The sequence below is a fragment of the Rissa tridactyla genome, chromosome Z (genome assembly GCF_028500815.1).
Source record: "Rissa tridactyla isolate bRisTri1 chromosome Z, bRisTri1.patW.cur.20221130, whole genome shotgun sequence".
Lineage (NCBI taxonomy): Eukaryota > Metazoa > Chordata > Aves > Charadriiformes > Laridae > Rissa > Rissa tridactyla.
In genome coordinates, this window is record NC_071497.1 from 75,266,095 (window position 1) to 75,280,294 (window position 14,200).

General features: G+C 45.7%; 1 protein-coding gene across 3 annotated transcripts in view; it reads left to right on the forward strand.

The window, feature by feature from the left end:
* Positions 1 to 355: 355 nt before the first annotated feature.
* PDZD2 (PDZ domain containing 2) overlaps positions 356 to 14,200 on the forward strand; it is a 147,240-nt gene continuing 133,395 nt past the window's right edge. For all 3 annotated transcript variants that reach the window (XM_054185692.1, XM_054185690.1, XM_054185691.1), the window contains exon 1: positions 356 to 849. In XM_054185692.1, coding sequence (XP_054041667.1) covers positions 371 to 849 — 479 coding nt within the window. In that variant the 5' untranslated portion in view covers positions 356 to 370. The remainder of the gene's footprint in view (positions 850 to 14,200) is intronic.

The window sequence follows — 14,200 nt, forward strand, 5'->3', positions numbered from 1 at the left end:
GTTTCCCCCTTGCAGGACACGTCGGTGTGGTGACCGTGGTGGGAAGGAGGCATCATTCCCAGCGGAGCGGGGACCCTGACTGCAGGCATACTTGGACAGCCACTGACGCTCCCCACCGCTTCATCCACCGACATTTCTGTGGGGCTGACTCCTGGGTGTTCACACCAAACATCCTGCCTTGACTGTGCGTTTGGCCTGCTGGACCCCCAAAGACGTCCCCGCGAGATTAGATGGGGCTTGCTTTGTATCTGCATCCCCACTCCAGCATGGCCCCAGGGGCTGCAGGGGGCTGCAGCGGGCAGCAGAGCCAACGTCCGGGGAGCCAATTGGGGCCGGGACTGCTGCCGTGAGGGAATGCACAAGGACGGCTATGCCCATCACGCAGGACAACGCGGGGGTCTTCCTCCCCCTCCTGTGCCAGTGGCTGCAGAACAGCCGTCGGGAGGGGGCCGAAGGGGCTGAGCAGCAGCTCTGCCGCTCGGCCGTCCAGAAGCTGAGCGAGTACATCCAGCTCAACTTCTCTGTGGATGAGAGCAAACTGCAGCCAGGGAGCTGTGGGACTTCAGATACGGAGATCTGCACCATGTACCTGGCCCAGGAGATGCGAAAAACTGAGGTTCTGGGGTTGAGCTTTGGGAACATCCCTGCTCTGGGGGACTATGGGGAGAAGCGTCGAGGAGGGAAGAAGAGGAAGGGTCATAAGGGGCCGGTGCTCGACGTCGGGTGCATCTGGGTGACGGATTTGAAGAAAAACAGCCCGGCTGGGAAGTGCGGGAGAGTGCGCCTGAAAGACGAGATCCTTTCTCTGAACGGCCAGCTGATGGTCGGCGTGGACGTCACTGGTGCCAGGTGAGGGTGGAGGAGCAGCCTCTCGCAGCACACGGTGCAGGTCGCAGTCGGTACTGATTTGTGTCCAAGAGTAGAGGTTTTGACCTCTGCTTTCCAGCCCCCGGGAGAGCTCTGGGTTCCTTCCTAAGGCCTGTAGGAAATAAGTGAAAAAACAAATCAATAATTAGCCCACATCCGCTACTCGCACATCCCCTGGAAAAATTTGAGGGGTCATTGTGTCAAAAAATAGTACATCGTAAGCATTGCAGCATCTCCAGGTGTCTTCCTGGGTTTGGATAAAACTCTTTTCTTAAGTAAAAACGAACACAAACTCAGCAGCACTGGAAGATTTTTTTACAGGTGCATCTTGTTTTTGTTGAATCAGTTGGGTTGAGGGAAGCTTTTCTGACAGCTAAATGTTGTCTGAGACTTTTTCAAAGCAAGACATTTTTGTGTTTTCCAGATTGGAACAACTTCATTTTAATAAATGCCCTTTGATTTTATTTCATTTGCTCTCTTTTGCTGTCTCCCGTCCCAGAAAACTTCAAACCTCTCAGAGTTCAAATCAGAAATGAAGGTTCTTCCAGTGATACAGATTATTTTTGCTTTTTTATTTCAGCTGCTGCATGGTGTGAAATCAGTTACTGGCCCAGCTTTGTTCTTTGGGGGCTGGCAGACTTGCTCACATTTCCCTTTGTGAAGGCAAAGACCTTTTTCTGCTAAAGATGAGGATGCAAATGTTCATTTGTAGCTGAGGTTGCAACGTACGGGAGGGCATGAAATCCTTTCCGTCTTACCAAAGGGGGTTCATCTTGAGGATGGACAGTTTGGGAAACAAAATGCTAGTGAAGTGGCCCCTCTTTAAAAGGAAACTCTGTTGATCTGCAGCCTGAGTCATCCAGCACGTTTTATGGGCCTTCGGAGTAATGTGACATTTTAGACCAGGTGAGAAAGTGCTTCAGCAAGTGATATTTGCAACGGGGGCAAATAACAAGTTTTAACCAAAATAAGCAATATATTGGGGGGGGGGGGAAACAAAAAAGAAGAGTGGAATTTTTACAGATTCGTCCAGTGAGAATACAGCATTGATGGGAAGACTCATTGGTTATTTATCTGCCACTTTAGTTGTCGTCCTTGCGAAGCTGCAACGGCCTCAGCGGGGGTTGACGCTTGCAAGTTATAATCCTGCGAAGCGCTCGGCTTTTTCTCCCAACAGGCAGTGAATGCGGCAGCGGTTTGGGGTGACCGTCGCTCCTGATTCTGCCACGTGGCAGAATAAAAGCAGCGACGCCTCCATCTGTGGGTGCTGGCTGTGGTTCTGCAGCTGTTGATAACGACCCTCTGGAATTTCAAGCCTGTAATTCAATGAGTGAATAAATACCGGTACTGTGGAAGTATCAGTCAGTGGCGCCCCCAAATTTGAGAGGTTTTGTACCAAAAAGCAGTCAATTTGCTGTTTCCTCTTTACCAGATGTCACTGTTCCTAAAATCTAAGGAACAGTGGCCAGCGATAACGTTATCTTATTATTAATGCAAAATGAAAGATAATACCCAATGGAGTCCAAAAGGTTTGGATATTTGTTCTTTTTATCCTATCCCTGAAGGCTTCATTTTGGGGTTGTTCCTTTTGGAAAGTTCTGTTATTAGGTCAGCAAGGTGTGACTGTTGCTAATGAGAATCAAGTGCTCCATTTTCCTTGGTTGAGATTTGGTTTTGGCCATTATAAAGGCGGAGTTTTGGTGGTACAGGACCAGCGTTGTTGTTCATAAAATCCTATTTTAGAATATTCTACACCCAATTTAGGCCAAAATTTAGGACATCTCTTAGTCAAAACCTGATTTATTTTCAGCATCCAAAGCATCCTTGCCTAAATTACCATTAACTGCTATTTGACAAGGGTGATGTTGATGGAAGACATTTTGGGACCTTGTGGATGCTCTCAGTTTGGAGTGCTTGGTTTTCCTTCTCAACGAGATGGCTGGTAGCTCCAGCCCCATGTTACCACCTTGTGATTCTGATCTGCTTCAGGATGCTTTGAGTCATTCAGTAGGTTTCTCTGTTGGGGTGCTCAGAAGGGAGATAATTCTGCGTAGGTTTAAAATAGGCTGAAAGGCAACCTCAGTTCGACTTTTGGGGAAGCCTGTTTCAAAGAAGATGCTTTCCTAGAATATTTCCATGTTGCTGCTATGAGCAGAGCCCATTCCCCATGGCTCTTCAAGGTGTTGGGGCAGGTCAGCACACTGAATAGTAGTCTTGGCTCAGTTCCTATCTGCCTAATTATTCTCTGGCTGGGTGGGAAACTCTTCCAGGTCTATACAAAGGGGCATGGGTGCTGTGAATTGTAGTGTGATGTACTTTGTGTAGACTGTACATGGTCAGTGAAATTAAAATTTCACCTGTGGCTTCTGTAGCACCAGGCTGGATTGGGCAAGCAAGACCACTTTTCCTCATCTGTCAATGTGCCAGGGCAGCCCCATTTTGCCTGCTGAGCATGTTGCGGTCCACACTAATGTTTTAGGGAATCTCCTGATTTATTTCCATAACAGCAGGGAATTTGTCAGGTACCTGGGGACCCTGGACACTGAGCAGAGGGTCTCACGACTCTGCCACTTTCCTGGGGGTTGCCACCCCTGCGGCAGTGTTGGCAGAAGTGTGCCCATGTACCCAGGCTTCAGGTCATCTCTAGCTCCATCCCTCCATGCAGAGCCTCCCTGCGCCAAGGGGCTAAGACAATACAGTGGACAGTGTGAGGAGGAGGGCCCGGGGCACGCCATCCCTTCTGCTGGCTATCCTATGGATGTGGTCAGTCTGTAGAGGACGCAGGGGCAGATGGCTGGAGCCATGAGAGATTGCATATCCCTGGACAGATTAGCTTAAATTGGGCAGCCCTGGATAGATTGCAGTCTTTCAGCACCTGCCTGGTGTAGATCCTGTACCTACAGGTCCTCGGGTCCCAGAGCAGTGATGGGGTCAGGCACCATGCAGAAGAGGAGCATGCTGCTTCTCGGAGGAACCAGCTGCAGGTACCACTCATCTGTCTCTCTGTGCTAAGGAAGTTGAATCCGGTTTGACTTCTTCAAAGAAAATGTATTTATTTAAATTCCATCTGATTGCCATGTAAACAGCAGAAACAGGTTGATTATTGATGAGCTTGTTTCTTTTTTTCCCCTTCTTTTCATTTAGAGAAACATTATGCAGTAATATAATCATCAACGCTCTTTGCTTAACAAGGTATTATTACATTAGAGAGGAACGATGTAGGTGGTGGCATTTTTGGTGATGTTAGTGACTGAGGGAAAATTATTGCTCTCTTCAGAGTTAGCAAATTGTGTGTGTCTATCAAACACAATTGCAGGGAAATGAGCTGTATTGGAGTACTGAATAAAGGTTAGTCAAAACTCTGCATGTTTATTTATCTTCTGTCTATACAACTCTATCTCCAAAACACAGGGGTTATTTTCCCCCAGACAACAACTTCCTATGTATTTTGGAACTACTGCACTCATTTTGGGCTATTACTCATTTACTGGAGGGAGGCTGTTGGTATTCCTGCAGATGACGGATGAATCCTTCATTTCTTGAGCATGAAGCTGAATGGGGCTTCATTGAGCAAGTCCTGGGAGGATTTCAAAAGAATTATTTTGTCATAGATATCACTCAGTTTGAAATATTTGATTATGAATTTCATCAAGCATAGCCGCAGTGCTTGGACACAGCTACCATATACATCTAATCTTTAAAATCAGTGCTGAATAGATTTCCAAATTCAAACTGTTTTTGAAGAAAACAGGGTAAGATACATTACAAGTGATGACAGTGTGGTATAAATATGAGATATTATTATAATTTTGTCATTGAGGAAAGTCAACCACTGCTTCAAAATACCGTGTTCCTCATCTCCAAAAATGACCAAACATCACCATGTGTGGGAATACAGTCAGAGAACTGGCTGGCTTCTTTTTAACCCACTTCCAAAAAAACTAACAGAGAAGCAGTTTGACAGACATACCTTTGCACAGCATTTTCTCAGTCTCTCCTCTTCAGCCAGTGTCCTGGGGGAGTTGCTAGGACTCCTCCCAGCACAAGATACAGCATGTTGAATGACAGGGAAATCACTTTATTTTCAAAGATGCAGAGAAAGACCTCCAGAAATCAGGTGTGCAATGGAGAGTGAGCTTTAAACGCCAATACTAAAGGCAAAGCTTTGACCTCACCTAAAGTTGGGGGTTTCCAGCAGAGTCAAGGTCTTTCCTGAGTGCTTGCTGCTGCTGCATATTGCATCTACATGGTCCAGGGTATCTGTAAGCATGAAGATAACATCCTGGTCCTCCTAGCAGGTCAATGCTGTTAGTGGGTTGCTTGATACGTGGGCATCCTAAACACAGTCCTGCTTCTCTGTAAGTGCTAGCAGCTGATTACAGAGCACAATACTGAACGTCTAACCAAATTACAGGTCTCAAAATGTGCAAAGCACTTTGTGCTGTTTGCCTGCGGCAGTCAATAACAGTCCTGGGCTCAGCTGGTTGGAATCTTGGGGTTCTGTGTCAAGAATAGTCTTTGCTGGTGCTGGAAAGGCGATTTGCAGTGTCTGTCTGTATTCAGAGCCAAGTTCTGCTCTCAACAGTGGTCGTCATGTGGGTGCTCTTCTTCTTTGCCCCCTTGTTGGGAGCCCTGCGTGCAAGGAGTTGCAGAGCAGTACATCTGCTGAGGGGATGGGAATGGAGAACTGGGACCTTTGCTGCGTCTGAGCAGAGCTGCTCAAAAATCTGACAGTGTGGTTTGAAAACACGTTTCAGAAGAGCACACCTTTCAAGGCAATTTTTACTAAGCTCCCCCTCCTCAGAAGCTTGAACCAAATTATTTTGTTACCATAAACTGCTTCGCCCCTGCAATAGAAAAATTTGCTTGTTGGGAAGAAGATCTCCCCTTGAATGCGGTCACTCTTTGATATCCAAGTGCAGTGCCCCAATTTTGTGTTTTCCATGGGGCACCGCTTCCTGATGCGCCGTGGTGAGACGCTGCCACTGCAGGAGGCTGGCTGTCCTCGCCATGGCCATTTTGTCCCTGCACTGGCGGCCGCGGTTGTCTCTGGAGCATCCGCAGGATTCTGTAGCTCCGTGTTACGCAGCAGCGTGTCCAGAATGCTTCCAGGTGCTCCGACTGGCATGTGGGGATGCCATGCTGTGAGAACAGGGAGCAAGGGCTGCGCTCCCTCTGATCATCAGCTGGGGCCCTCAGTTCTTGGTAACAAATCCATTCTTTAGTAGGGTCAGGCATTAGGGTGTATGAATGCCTGTGTGATGGTGGAAGGGGTGGTTTTCAGCGTGTTTCTATGGTAGTTACTGCGTATTTATTTTCCGCTTGGCAGAGCAATCTCCTTTGTACATCCTTTTTCTTAGGGAAAAAATCACCCCAAGAAAACTATGTCTGGTCATCACAGAAAACTTTGTCTCATCACACCCCTATCTCCCGGGCATGTCAGGTTGCGTGGATCGATTGCTGTGTTTTACTGTGCTTCCTCACCTCCTTCCTAAAGCAAAAGTGCTGCCAACACAAAGTGCTGCTCAGTATAAGCAGCTGCTTTGCCTGGTGTTAGCAGGGCCTTCTCTTGGTTATGTTCATAAGAAAATATTTTTGTTTTAATAGGAAAACAAATGGAAATGTATCCTGGCCCTTTGCCCTTGGCCAAGGGGCAAACATTTCTGTGGGAGCTCCTTGTTAAAATATTAACAGCGCTGACTACACAGAGTAAAACAAGCACAGTGGTCCTGGAGACTGCAGCCTCCAAATACAATCTCAGGGAACAGATTTATCATAACTGACCTAAAAAATACCCCCGACCTATTGCGGAGCTGAATTTGTTTCCTTTTTTTATATCATATTACCAACCTTCATGCTGCAAAGTGACAGATCAGGGCACAGAGGCTGAGACCTGGGGCTCGTTATCAGGGGCGCAGATGGGAAGCGTGCGCCAACGTGCCCTTCGTGAGTCCCAAGGATGGAAAATAAGCAGCATGTAGGGATCTTGGCTGAGGGTTTTCTCCTCCGGTTGAGCTGCCGTGAGTGGGGAGAGAGTGAATGTGAGCGCAACCTTTGCAAAATGAGAGGAAGCCTATGGATGTCTGACATTTCTCAGACACAGTGTAAGTCTCACTCTGCTCCTAAAGCCTTGTGCGCTGGAGCATGGAGCCCCCTCTGAAGCACGGCCACTATATTTTACGCTGACAATGGATATTAATTCCCCCCTTAAAATATAAAAACAGGACTAAGAAACAAGGAGAGAGGTGCTTTTCTTCCCTTCTTTTATGTCATTGGGAAAGGTATGAGCAGACTTAGCCACACATGTTGAGAAATAAATTGCTCTGAAGAAATGAGCTTTATCCCAAATCCTCTCTCAAGAGCCGAAGACTTAAGCAGAAGGTCACTAATCCCCAGACTCAGCAGAGATCATTTAGCTTGTTTGTCCTCTTTGCTTTATTAATCTGAGCGTTGGTTCACTCATTTTCCCCTCACACCCTCTGGTTCCTGCCTTCCCTCTCAACCTCCCCATCCCGATCCCAGCCTCTGCAGAGGCAAAGCCCATTCCCACATAGCCATGGTCGTTTGCAGCATCCCACCGCTACAACTACCTCCTCAACAGGCTTTCCAAACCCCCATCTTCCTCAACTTTGTGTCTTATTTATCTCCTCGCTCAGCTCAGTTTTATCTAAAACCCATGAAAGATGATGGAAAGATTTAAACGGCACACGTCCTGTATGTGTTTGCATGTTTGTCCCAAAAGTTTGGGAGCTTGTTGCTGCCTTCTACCCACTGTTGTCACAGAGCTGGCCTCTCTGGGTAAAAAGCATGATCCCCAGAGGACATAGACGTGTAATTAGGCAACCTCCCCAGGGCCGTCTGCAGCAAATGCTCCCCAGCCCCGGCTCTGTACGCTTTCTTCTCAGAGGGATTGCATCAGGCTCGAAAAGACTTGGATAGAGGTTGGTGGTGTTGCCTGAGGAGGCATAAAAGTTTCAGAGGTTATACAGCGTGGTGTTCTGAACTTTTTTTTTTGGACGTGCTTTTGTTCTGTTCCATTGAGCTATGAAAGCCCTGCTTGGAAGGCTGTACTTCGTTGCCAGGTGTAAGGCTGTGCATCTCCATTTAATTTGCCGTGCGGACCGTGCTGTAATTACAAGAGAAGCAGCCCGCTGTTTGGGAGGGAGCTCTGCCCTCCCCGCTCACCTGCTGTTGGGAACGGCCCGGGTTGGTGAATCAGCCTCCTGTCTCCTCATTTATCCCTGACGCCAAAGCGCCAGCGAGAGCTCTTCGCCATCCCGAGCGGGATTTTCAGCCTCGCACGCAGCAAGCGTCCTGTGCTCTTAGGTCATCTGGAAGCGCGGTCAGGATGCAGCAGAACTTAACTAATTGGCAAACTGCTGGAATGCAGAAAACAAGGTCACTTTTTTCCACCGCCCAGCCAAGGAGCAGGTGAGGCCTTCAGCCACCGCAGCGGTTATTTTCACAGCCTCTCCAGCAGTGCATTTGCTAGCACAGAGCGGTGTTTTAGCCATCAATAATTAACAATAGAGATGTTAAAAAACACGAGCAAGGAACATTTTGTGCCCATTATTCTTGCTCTTTCTGTAATGCTTGTGCCCTTACACACCAATTTGCAATGTGCAGTCATTCACTGTGTCTCTGTAAATGTGAATTTCTCTTCATATTCTGGAAGTCCAAAGTTTTGCACAAAGCAGGCTGTTGGCTAAAGACTGATATCCATGAGACAGGAGCACCGAGCTGGTGCAAGAGGAGGAGGCGACTGGAGCCAGGTTCCTGGGCTGCAGTGAGACACACGGCAGGTTGTCCTTTCCCACCCACACTGACCGATGTGCCATGAGTGCTGGAAAGGCACAGCTTCTCCTTTGTTGTTTTCTCATAGCATTGGGCTAAGGGAGCAGCGTTCCCATTCTCAGAAGGGTTTTGGGGCTGCTCTGCAAGGAGATGATGATTGTATTTTCTTGCCAGCCTCATGTACCTTTGGGTGTGATGGTTGCTGTTCAGGAAGATGCACTAGGACTGAGCTGTGACCCTCCAGAGCCAACAGTATTAATGGTGGTGGCAGCTTAAAACCCTCTTATCTCCTGTCACTGGGAATCAGACCTGGCTTGGAAAGGACAGGAGTGTGGAGGGTTGAAGGATGATGAACAGGAGATGGTTCCACAGGAAGAGGCTATGCTCGACATCAGCCTCAGAGAGACAGCTTGTCAGCATGAACCTGCCATCTACAGACATGAGTGAGAAGACAAATATAAGAAACGTAGGTGTGATCAGCAGAGAGGCTGCTCTGGAGTATATAACTCCAGAGACAGCTGCTGTGGTGAATGGCTTTGGGGCTGGGCTTTTTTTTCCCCTGGAAAACTCATTGCTTTTCTTATCTGATGTGACACTTGCCTCCAGCTCCGAGCAGTATCACATGCTCCTTGAAACTTATTTTTCTGTCTCCTTTCCATCAGATGTAGGCTAAGACGGGAAGGGCTTATGTATCAATTGCAGCCTTTACAGCATCACTCACCATTCTGGCTGCTTTCGCTGGATGAAATGTGTGACACTCAGCAAGATCATCGGCGCCTCCAAAGGGAAACACTTTTACCAGAGCAGTACCAGTAAAAAGATAAGTTGTCAGGCACTGCCAGAAGGTTTGGGGCAGCTCAGGAAGACCTGAACCCACCGAGACAGGATAAGAGTAGGGAAAATGTGATGATTAGCAGCAAACTTCACCCTAGAGCACCCAAGATCAGGAAGCCCAGACAGACTGAAGGCTCTTTAACAAGACTGTGAGAAACGAGAGGTAGATGGAAAATGGATTCAAGCTTTTTCAAAATGCAACAGAATTGTTTAAATGTGACTGAAGGAGATTATTGTTCCTGATGATGAGTAAGACTCTTTTATATTGTTTAAAAAGGTGGCAAGGTCCATTTTTTCCCTTCTCCATAGTAGCTACTATAGATACCTTCTAAAAATAGATAATCTTCTAAAAAAATCTGGCAAAAAACAAGGAATAGATTAATAGACCAATCTTTTGACTGTGTTTTCTTAGTCTGCTACTTGATCTTTGGAATGGGTTCAGGCTAGCACAGTAACTATTCGGTGAAACAAAAGTCAGTGATGTCTTCCTTCTCATCCTCACACACATTGACCAGCGGATCTTTGTGCCATGACAACTGAAGAATTACTAAGTGCTTGCCGATTTTTTGTGGCCTGGGCTATTTTTGTTCTGGTAGTGAAGAGAAATACACAGACATGTGGTAACCAGTAAACTTTGTGTGACTATCTATCTGAACGCAGAGGCCAGATGAGGAAAAGGGGCTAGAGTTTGGGGAATTGCTTCTTGAAAACTCACAGATGATAAATGGAACCAAACTGGTGTGTCACGTTCTCACTGAGAATGGTTTCTAACAAACACTAATTGTTCTGCTGAAAATGTCATTTCATATTTTCAGCTGTAGAAAAGTTCTACTAAAACACAGATTTTTCTCGGTTTCCTCTAGAGGGCAATGTCATATAAATATTTTAAGCAATTTTTGGGTTACGTCAACCGGGAATTTAGCCTGCCTTATCTAAGAATTCAAAAGACAGCAGTGAAAAGTGTTTCTTTACATGCTTTTTTAGGATGTGTACATACGTAATATAATTCAGTGCAGTAGCTAATCCCTTTAAGGAGCACAGAAATATATTGTGCATTTTGGGCAGATTTGCCTATTGCAGAGAGGGAACTGCTCATGAAGACCTCACTCTTCCTTATACCTGTGCAGCTTCAAGGACTTTCAGCAGCTACTCCTTATTTAAACTATTGTAAAAGAGATTATAATCCAGTCCTCTGATAATGAAGTTACCAGTTGCTGTAGTTTATGTTGTTAGCTGGAACTTCAGCTACCAGAGGATAGTGCAGAGGATAAATCTCTGTACCAAGTCTAAGTGGTCCATCGGACCTAGGAAAGAAAAGGGGGTTGTGTTATTACTTAATTCCCTAAGAATTTAGGTATTCCCAAATTTATTAACGGTATTGCTTGTTTGATGGATGTTAGCAACAGCACAATTTTCAAATGAATTGTCCACATAAATAGGTGCTAAAATTAGTAGGAATCAAAGGTGCCCACTCTGGACCTTAATAATTGAACTTAAGGGATATTCTCTTCTATTTTTAGTCACTGTAGTGTAAAAAATGGCAAATATGGATAAAGACTATTTTGTTTTTCCTAAAGCTCAGATGTATAATTTGAAACATGCTTACATGGGCACAAACTTCTTTTTTGTTGTCTCTATCATTATCTTCCTCCCTTCCCCCAGATCAACACTTCTAAAAGGGAAATTTGCTCTTGACTTCCCAACATGAAAATGGCTTTAGAGAAATCCTTTTACAATGAGTCTCCTTTCCCCTCCTGATGGTGACTAGTACTCTGGAGCATCACCATAATGACCTTATTGGATTAACTTGCAAATCCCATATGGTTACTGAATTTGTGGGTTAACATTCTTTGTAAAATGCCTCTTCCAAAAAAGTAATGGGCAATCTGCAGTTGCCAAGTTCTCTAAATGAATAAACCTGTTTGTTTGTTTTTCCGCAAACAGGAAAAGAAATTAATTCAAGTGAACCCTTATTCCCAAAAGCCTTCTATTTGAAAACAAGGGCCTGTGAATAAAAAGAGCAATAGTTGCATTGGCCTCAAAGCCAGCAGGCATTAGGTAGCAAACCAGGATTTGCCCTCTACTTTTGAGTAATAGTAGCTCTAAGAAAAATCTGAGAACACAGCTCTTCTGCAGCCTTTACAAGTTAAATAGGTGATAACTGCTTTTTAATTACTGCTGCTGGCCAGGCAGGACTTTCTCTTAAACCATGTCTTAAAAACAATATGATAAGGAGTTTGTAAATTTTAAGTTTCTGGGAATTTTTTTTAGAGACACTAGTGGCAACTAAATATTCTTAATTTCATTTCTCATGCTGCATGGATCTCATTAATAGCTTCGTGTTTGAACTGTATATTCATCACCACGTTGGTTTAGGGCTCATGTTTGGATCTGGCTGGCTCCAGGATATCTGACAGCCTAATGCTTGACCACGGGGGCTTATTCTTCGGCTGGGAGGAGCTGTGTTTGGGGCTGTAGGTGCACGGGGAGGTTGATTGCCCCTGAGCTGGGATCTCCGTATGTGGGCAGCCCTGTGAATGTCAGGCCTGCATGGCTGCAGGTACTGAAGGAACCACCAAGAGTTCATAGAATCATAGAATGTGTTGGGTTGGAAGGGACCTTTAAAGGTTACCTAGTCCAACGCCTCTGCAGTAAGCAGGGACGCCTTTAACTGGATCAGGTTGCTCAGGGCCTCATCCAGCCTGGCCTTGAATGTCTCCAGGGATGGGGCCTCCACCACCTCTCTGGGCAACCTGTTCCATTGTCTCACCACCCTCATTGTAAAGAACTTCTTCCTAATGTCTAATCTAAACCCACCCTGCTCTAGTTTGAACCATTGCCCCTCGTCCTATCGCTACATGCCCTTGCGAACAGCCCCTCCCCATCTCTCCTGTAGGCCCCCTTCAGGTACTGGAAGGGGCTGTAAGGTCTCTCCGGAGCCTTCTCTTCTCCAGGCTGAACAACCCCAACTCTCTCAGCCTGTCCCCATAGCAGAGGTGCTCCAGCCCTCGGATCATCTTCGTGGCCTTCCTGTTCGTGACTTCAGCTCCTCCTGCTCTCTCTCTTTCTGTGCCCTCCTTGCTGGCGAGTGGTCTGAAGCGCAGCTTTCTTGCACAGAACAGCAAAGCTGTGCCTGAGGTCTCTGACAATACCATAACACCGTGGCCTGCAGTGGAACTGTTTCCCCTTTGCCTCCATGGAAATGGTGAATCTCTGCCTTCCAAATTTCCTCCCACCACTCCATATCTGACCCATCAATACACAACATTGTCTTCTCTCTGATCTGTTTTTCGATCATTGCCTGAATTTGGAAAGTAAGCGGTATGTACGGCAGAGCAGAAAATTATTTAGTAAACTAGCTAATTTCATCGGGATGAACTATGTGGTTAAAATAAATCAGATTTCAATAATTCACCAGTTATGCTGTGCAGAAAGAAATAATAATAGCTAAAAAACAGTGTACAGATGCCAAATGGATCAGGAGTTAATGGCTGATGTGTGGAATTCAGTCAACAAGGGTTTACTGCAGGGCTCCGCCTTTAAATGGACCCTGTTTTAAATGGTGTATGAGAAAGGCAGAATCTCACTGCTTTATTCGAATTATTTTGTGGCTCAAATGCTTTCCCTGATGACCCAAGAATCAAATTATAAACTGTGGAAATGAGTTTAAGGGGAATCATCATTAAAAACAAAAAATCATGCAAGTTAGTAGAGAAGTAAACATCTGTCTTGAGAGAGGTGGATTTCACAAGAGCTTGAAAAAAAAACAGGTAAAAGACAAGAGGGTAGAAAAAATTTAGGATGGAAGAAGGACTTAGAAATTCATTAATTCTGGCTGGCTGAATAATAATCAAAAGTGTTTTGCCTAATATGTAATTAAATTAGATATCATTATCTGTTAAAACAGTTCATCCAGCTCTAATAACCAAGGAAACCAATCCTGAGTCCAGGTGTCAGCTCCCATACTCCCTGAGGTTTTCCCAGCCTTGAGGATATTCTCTCATTTAATGATAGTATCAATAATAGCACTAAAGAGTATGAGGAGGTATATTCTGCCTTTTTATATAATCTTCAACATGCACAGCGGTGCACTCAGGACCCACTGGCCATGTACTGCATTAGAGGAGTCATGCATGACTTGGTGAAGCCAAGGCAAGATCTCCTTTAGATTAAAAAATATCATACACCTTGCAACGTACCAAGTCATAAGCTGGTGTAGGAATCCAGCATGAATGCAATGTAAAGAACTAGTTTAAATTCCATGTAAAGTTTTGTCTTCTTCACATATTAGTAGTGTTTGTGACTTGCTTGCAGTTCATGTTGTTTTCTGCAGCGAGCCCGTGTGGGTTGCCTGCTTTGCCTTCCGCTTCTCTTCTGCATGCTTCTATTTTAAATCATTTACCTCTAAGTTGTTTAGAGAGAGTTGGGGTTGTTCAGCCTGGAGAAGAGAAGGCTTCGGGGAGACCTTACAGCCCCTTCCAGTACCTAAAGGGGGCCTACAGGAGAGATGGGGAAGGACTCTTTGTCAGGAAGTGTAGTGATAGGACACGGGGTAACGGTTTCAAACTGAAGGAGTGGAGATTTAGATTGGATATCAGGAAGAAATTCTTTACTGTGAGGGTGGTGAGGCACTGGAACAGGTTGCCCAGGGAAGCTGTGGATGTCCCATCCCTGGAGGTGTTCAAGGCCAGGCTGGATGGGGCTT